This window comes from Myotis brandtii, unplaced genomic scaffold, assembly GCF_000412655.1.
Source record: "Myotis brandtii unplaced genomic scaffold, ASM41265v1 scaffold151, whole genome shotgun sequence".
Taxonomy (NCBI): Eukaryota; Metazoa; Chordata; class Mammalia; order Chiroptera; family Vespertilionidae; genus Myotis; species Myotis brandtii.
The window spans coordinates 1-7,031 of record NW_005355461.1 but is presented as its reverse complement, the minus strand read 5'-3'; the positions used below and the strand labels follow the sequence as shown (position 1 = coordinate 7,031).

General features: G+C 51.0%; 1 protein-coding gene and 1 pseudogene across 1 annotated transcript; both read left to right on the top strand.

Annotated features, from left to right (window-relative positions):
- Positions 1-6: 6 nt before the first annotated feature.
- LOC102248008 lies at positions 7-3,784 on the top strand (annotated as a pseudogene).
- A 514-nt stretch (positions 3,785-4,298) lies between these two features.
- Positions 4,299-6,577, top strand: MB21D1 (Mab-21 domain containing 1). The gene is made up of 2 exons (XM_014535811.1): positions 4,299-5,767; positions 5,897-6,577. The coding sequence occupies exons 1-2, from the start codon at positions 4,823-4,825 to the stop codon at positions 6,575-6,577; spliced, it is 1,626 nt and encodes a 541-aa protein (XP_014391297.1). The 5' UTR covers positions 4,299-4,822.
- The last annotated feature ends 454 nt before the right edge of the window (positions 6,578-7,031 follow it).

Here is a 7,031-nt window from a genome sequence, read left to right as displayed (position 1 = left end):
CGGAGCCGGGCGGGCGGAAGGTGCTGTTTGGCGAGGGAGGCCGCGACCCAGCGACCGCAGCCTCGGAGAGAGAACATGTCTGGAGACGGCAGAGTCTGCCCGACTCCAAACCTGACACGAGCGACGCGCAATCGTAAAAGGGCACCGGCGTGAATCTTCAGGGCGCCGCCACCTACGCTGACGTCACGGCGTAGCACGTCTCCGTCCAGCGTCGCCGCTGATTGGCGGTTGGGCGCGACTTGCCTAGTCAATCCAGACCCGGTCCCGCGCTGGTGGCTCCTGGGACGTGCACCTGGGTCGCTGGCGGTGCAGGTTGTGTGACCGCCTGAGGCTCCGGAGTGAGAGACATTGATTTATTGTTCCGCTTCTTCCTGCACGCATTGGGACTTTCTTATATAGGGTGTCCCAAAGTTCACGCAAGATTTGAATTTTGCGTGAGCATTAACAACAACAAAAAATAAAAGCCTAATTTTACTTGGTTTATTGAATCAGATTCTAATATCTGTTGCCCTTTGATTTCAATCCCTTCAACTTGATAAGCATTACCAAGGACCAATTATCGCCCAGGAGCAGCGCCAATGAAGACCAATGAAGACCACGGCTTTTCGTATGTGCCAGCAAAGCCGTGGAGGCCATTTACCCGAAGCGCTCTTCCATACATAACCCTATACTGTATACTTTATGAATCAATAAAAAATTTACAATTTTAATTATAAACTTGTGTTTTCTATCAAAATTACTTCTTGCGTGAATTTTGGGACACCCTATATGTGCCCTGACTGAAGATGGAACCTCCACCGTGGCATATGGAGAGGACGCTCCAAGCAACTGAGTTATCCAGCCAGGGCCTTATTTTTCTCCCCTTTTCAATTCAACTTATCATCTTCCATTATATGTTTATTGGCTGTTTGGCCAAAATGTAAGCTTCAGGAGGGCAAGGATGATCTTTGTTTACCAAGAACCTAGAATAGTAGACGCTCAAACGCTTCTTGAGTGACTAAGTGAATTACTGAGACAAACATGAAACATAAAGGGTTAGATGTAAAATCAAGTAGGGCCCTAGCCGGTTTGGCTCAGTGGATAGAGCTTCGGCTTGTGGACCAAAGGGTCCCAGGTTCGATTGTCAAGGGCACCATCTCGGTTGCAGGCTCCTCCCCATCCCAGACCCTGGTCAGGGCGGGTGGGGGAGGCAACCAATTGATGTGTTTCCCTCGCATTGATATTTCTGTCTTTCCCTCTCTTCCACTCTCTCTAAAAATCAATGGGAAAATGAATCTCTGGTGTTATTTTTCTTCTAGATAAAGTCCAAGATTCACATCAAGACTACTAAAAAGTCATTCCCTCTATGATCTGGACACTGGTTGCTGCAACAAGACTGAGCAAGGAACAAGTTTTCCTCCTTTGAGAGGTCAGTAGCAGAGGTATTTAATTCTGGTCTGGTGGATTGTTGCTTGCATGTTTTTGGTTAAACAAACACCAGTGGACTTTTGAGGACTTTGGAAATGGCTGGAAATCAGTATTGAGCTATCTGTAGAGTTATTTACTGGATTCCAAGACAAGCAACTGGAGTCCTTGGAATAGAAAAATAGAACCATAGAGCAGAGGTCTTCAGAATGGAGTAGGCATACCCCTGGGCATCCTGGAAGACCACGCAAGTACACTTCCAGTTTTAAGGAAATGGATTTCCAAATTTCAGCGTCTAGTTTATTCTTCCCTAAAATTGGTCAGCTTGCAAACAAGCCTAACTACCCAACAGTCCTTCCATTTTACAAAGGAAAAATAAATGGATAAAACTCATGAATAAACATCTTTCATATTACAATTCAAACTAGGGCTACCGCCCTATGGTATAAGAAAACCTCTTTTTACGAAAGAGAAGGATATATCAAAGTATTGGACTCAGGGAAACCTCTTAAAAATTAATCCACTGGCAGATGAATGAATAAATAAAATGTGGTATATACATAGAATGAAATTATGCAGCCTTAAAAAGGAAGGCTGACATAAACAACAACATGGATAAACCTTGAGGACATTATCTTAAGTGAAATAAATCAGTCATTAAGCCACAAAGACAGTGTGAGTCCACTGCCATGAGGTACCTAGGGTAGTCAAATTCATAGAAACAAAGTAGAAGGGTGGTTGCCAGGGGCTGGTGAGAGGGGGCAATGGGGTGTTATTGTTTAATGGGTACAGAGTTTCAGTTTTCCAAGATGAAGAGTTCTGGAGATGGATGGTGGTGGTATTTAATGTCACTGAACTGTACACTTGAAAATGGTTAGCATGGTTTCAAAAAAGTAATCAAGACTTTCTAAACCCAAGGGGTTCCTGTCTCATATGTATGTATATAAAGGGATTGGCTTTAGAAATATACTTTTGAAAGCCTGTATAGAGATACTCTGGAAGCTGAACAGCCAAAGCAGTATGGATTATTTAAAATGTACAATTTTTTTATGGGTTTTTAAGAACCAGTGGATAAAACTCATGAATAAGAACTTCACACAATTTCTTTAAGATAGTGTCCTTTTAAAAAGTCAGATAGTCTCTCTGCTCCTCCTGTTCATCAGACAGCCTCGACCTCCTATGCAGTACCAGCCGCAACCCAGAGACACAATGATGAAGGTCAGAGCAAATGGATTTGGCCGTATTGGGCACCTGGTCACCAGGGCTGCTTTTAACTCTGGCAAAGTGGATACTGTTGTCATCAATGACCCCTTCATTGACCTCAACTACATGGCCTACATGTTCCAGTATGATTCTACTCATCGGAAGTTCAAAGGCACAGTCAAGGCTGAGAACTGTAAGCTTGCCATCCATGTCCATCTTCTAGGAGTCAGGTCCCGCCACCATCAAAAGGGTTGATGCTGGTGCTGAATATGTTGTGGTGTCTGCTGGTATCTTCACTACCTTGGAGAAGGCTGGGGCTCACTTTAATGGTGGAGTCAAGAGAGTCATCATCTCCCTCCCTTGTGTGGGTGCTGCCATATTTGTGAAGGGGAAGGAACCATGACAAGCATGACAACTCCCTCAAGATGGTCAGCAATGCTTCCTGCACCACCAACTGCTTGGTCCCCCTGGCCAAGGCCATCCATGACAACTTTGGCATCGTGGAGGGACTCATGACCACAGTCCATGCCATCACTGCCACCCAGAAGATGATGGATGGCCCCCTCCGGGAAGCTGTGGTATGATAGTGGAGAGGCTGCCCAGAACATCATTCCTGCTTCTACTGGTGCTGCCAAGGCTGTGGGTAAGGTCATCCCTGAGCTGAATGGGAAGCTCACTGTCAAGGCTTTCTCTGGCCCCACCTCCAATGTGTCGGTTGTGGATCTGACCTGCCACCTGGAGAAAGCTGCCAAATACGATGACATCAAGAATATAGTGAAACAGAGGGGCCCCCTCAAGGGCATCCTGGTTATACTGAGGACCAGGTTGTCTCCTGGGACTTTAACAGTGACACCTACTCCTCCACCTTTGATGCTGGGGCTCTCAACGACCACTTTGTCAAGCTCATTTCCTGGTATGATACTAAATTTGGCTACAGCAAAAAGGGTGGCAGACCTTATGGTCCACGTGGCCTCCAAGGAGTTAGAGCCCCCTGGACCACCAGCCCCAACCAGAGGAAGAGAGGCCCTCAGCTACTGGGGACTTCTTGCCCCAATTCCATCCCCCAACACACTTAGAATCTCCTGACTTTCACAGTTTCCATCTCAGACCCCCTGCAGAAGGGGAGGGGCTTAGGGAGCCCTACTTTGTCATGCACCCTCAAAAAAGTTCACTGGCCGTATCTGGTTTTGTTCAGTGGATAGAGCATTGGCCTGAGGACTGAGGTTGTCCCGGGTTCGATTTCGGTCAAGGGCATGTACCTTGGTTGCGGGCACATCCCCAGTGGGAGGTGTGCAGGAGGCAGCTGATCGATGTCTCTAGCTCTCTATCTCTCTCCCTTCCTCTTAACTCTCTATCCCTCTCCCTTCCTCTCTGTAAAAAATCAATAAAATATATTTAAAAAATCAATAAAATATATTTTTTAAAAAGAAAATATTAGTCCTGACCGGTTTGGCTCAGTGGATAGAGCGTCAGCCTTCGGACTGAGGTCCCAGGTTCGATTCCAGTCAGGGGCATGTACCTTGGTTGCAGGCACGTCCCCGGTGGGGGGTGTGCAGGAGGCGGCTGATTGAGGCTTCTCTCTCATCGATGTTTCTAGCTCTGCCCCTCTCCCTTCCTCTCTGTAAAAAAAATCAATAAAACATATTTTTAAAAAAAGAAAATATTTAAAAAAAGTTCACTGCACCCAGCCAAAAAAGAAACAATTAAAAATAAATATTTTTTTTTACAATTACAGTAATCTTAAGCTCTTCCAATCTTGTAAAAGATGAACATTTACTATTTCACATTAATTTTAAAAAGTACCTTATTTAAACTAACATTGAAAAAGTTTGTGAACTTCAATGGGCGAGAAAGCTTGTAGTTTTCCACAATTCTTGTAGGTGGCATGTCAGCAAATGCGTCGGGCTGTCAGTACTGCCGAGGGTGTTTGCAGCTTCTCTCAGGTTAGCTTTTTGCCTTGGAGCAGGAGAACATTAGCCTCTCTCCAGGACCCGGGCCACCCTGTGGCGGCCGGGCGGGGTGGGGCGTGGCTCCCAGGCTGCCCTCCCGCGTGGGGTCATATTTCCTGCGCGTGCTTCCTCACCGCGCCGCTGCCTTCCCGCCAGACTTCAAGTTTTAAGTTTCATTTCCACTCACTGGCCGAGACTACAGGTTCCTCTAACCGCGGCCCTTTCGCGAAGCCGAGTCTATTTTCCAGGAGCAGAGAGCGCCAGCCATGGATCCTGGGAGCGGAAAGGCGACGCGGACAGCTTCGAAGGCGGGAGCCGCCACCTCCAAGATTTTGGCGCAGAGTGCGAAGGGCGCCCCGACGAAATCCCCGTCGACGAAGCCCACCCAGACGAAGCCCATCGAGTGTCCGGTTGTCCGCGAAGCTGTCCAGCCCCACGAGCAGAATTGCAGCTCCTCTAGAGGGTCGGGGAACCAGCGGAAGAAGAGCCCCCCGGGCTCCCGGGGGAGACCGCAGGTCCGCGCGCGGGGTGCGCGCACCGAGAAGGCCCCTCTGAGCGGTGACGCGGTGGACGGGCACACGGATCTGGCCGAGGAGCCGGAGCCGCCTCTTCCCAGAGCTGGATCTCGCCGAAAAGGGGGTGCATGTGCCAAGAAGGTGCCTCTGAGCGGTGACGCGGTGGACGGGCACACGGATCTGGCCGAGGAGCCGGAGCCGCCTCTTCCCAGAGCTGGATCTCGCCGAAAAGGGGGTGCATGTGCCAAGAAGGTGCCTCTGAGCGGTGACGCGGTGGACGGGCACACGGATCTGGCCGAGGAGCCGGAGCCGCCTCTTCCCAGAGCTGGATCTCGCCGAAAAGGGGGTGCATGTGCCAAGAAGGTGCCTCTGAGCGGTGACGCGGTGGACGGGCACACGGATCTGGCCGAGGAGCCGGAGCCGCCTCTTCCCAGAGCTGGATCTCGCCGAAAAGGGGGTGCATGTGCCAAGAAGGTGCCTCTGAGCGGTGACGCGGTGGACGGGCACACGGATCTGGCCGAGGAGCCGGAGCCGCCTCTTCCCAGAGCTGGATCTCGCCGAAAAGGGGGTGCATGTGCCAAGAAGGTGCCTCTGAGCGGTGACGCGGTGGACGGGCACACGGATCTGGCCGAGGAGCCGGAGCCGCCTCTTCCCAGAGCTGGATCTCGCCGAAAAGGGGGTGCATGTGCCAAGAAGGTGCCTCTGAGCGGTGACGCGGTGGACGGGCACACGGATCTGGCCGAGGGGCCGGAGCCTCCCGCGGCTCCGGAGCCACCCCTTCCCAGGGCTGGATCTCGCCGAAAAGGGGGTGCATGCACCCAGAAGGCGCCTCTGAGTGCCCAGGACTCCTTGAACGGGCACACGGATCTGGCCCAGGAGCCGGAGTCGCCCCTTCCCAGGGCTGGATCTCGCCGAAAAGGGAGTGCATGTGCCAAGACGGCGCCCCTGAGCGCCCAGGACGCCTTGAACGGTCAGGCGGGTCTGGCCCAGGAGCCGGAGTCGCCCCTTCCCAGGGCTGGATCTCGCCGAAAAGGAGGTGCATGCACCAAGAAGGCGCCTCTGAGCGCCGAGGACATCTTGAACGGACAGGCCATTCTGGCCGAGGGGCCAGAGCCTCCCGCAGCCCCGGAGTCGCCCCTTCCTAGGGCTGGATCCGCGCGCTCCGCTGGGGAGCGGAGACCTCCGTCCAGGCCAAAGGAGGACGCCGGCCAGGATCCGCTGGTTCCAGCCTCTAGTCTGAGCCGGAGGGACGCGGTGCCCGGCGTCTGGAAGCTCGGGGCGGTGCTGGATAAGTTGAAGCTACGTCGCGCAGAAATCTCAGAAGCCGCGGAGGTTGTAAACAGGGTCGTGGGCCACCTGCTACGAGGACTGAAGAGCGGCTGGTCCGAGTTTAAAGGTGTCGAGGAGCTTCGCACTGGGAGCTACTACGAGCAAGTGAAGGTGAGTGCCAATCGCCTGCCCTCCCGTGCCCTAGGCGCGCGCCCGGCTTCCTCACCCCTCTCCTAACCTGCCCGATATTCCCCATCTCCTATGGTTCCTCACTTTACGTTGTAAGAAACTCAGACTAGTTCTTACGTTCTAGTTAAAACGACATACCTTTGTTCTTTCGTTTATTCATCACTACATCCAAGGAACATAGAGCCAACCTATATTGATTGCTAGCCACTGTTTTGGGGGGAATTCAAATGTATAGATTCATTCATGTAAGCAGACCTGCATTGTGTTTCTCCAACAGTGTTATACTTGGTAATTTCTGGTCAGATTATGACTTGGATGATTAGGAGTGTGATCTGCGAAATATCCACAAAATTAATGTATCTAAGAAACTTTTTTCTATGAGGATTTTTGTACTGCAAAAGAAAAATATTTTCTGTCTCTCTCCAGCCCCTGCGAACCCACTCTTTCTCTCAACTTCTTATTTAGATGTTATGGGAAGCTCCCAGTGAATGATGTTAAAAAT

What these genes read in the sequence shown, in the direction of transcription:
- MB21D1 (XM_014535811.1), top strand. Translation starts at nt 4,823, where the DNA reads ATGGATCCTGGGAGCGGAAAGGCGACGCGGACAGCTTCGAAGGCGGGA. An exon ending in GGGGTGCATGTGCCAAGAAG is followed by an intron (nt 5,768 to 5,896) that starts GTGCCTCTGAGC and finishes TGCACCCAGAAG; the next exon opens with GCGCCTCTGAGTGCCCAGGA.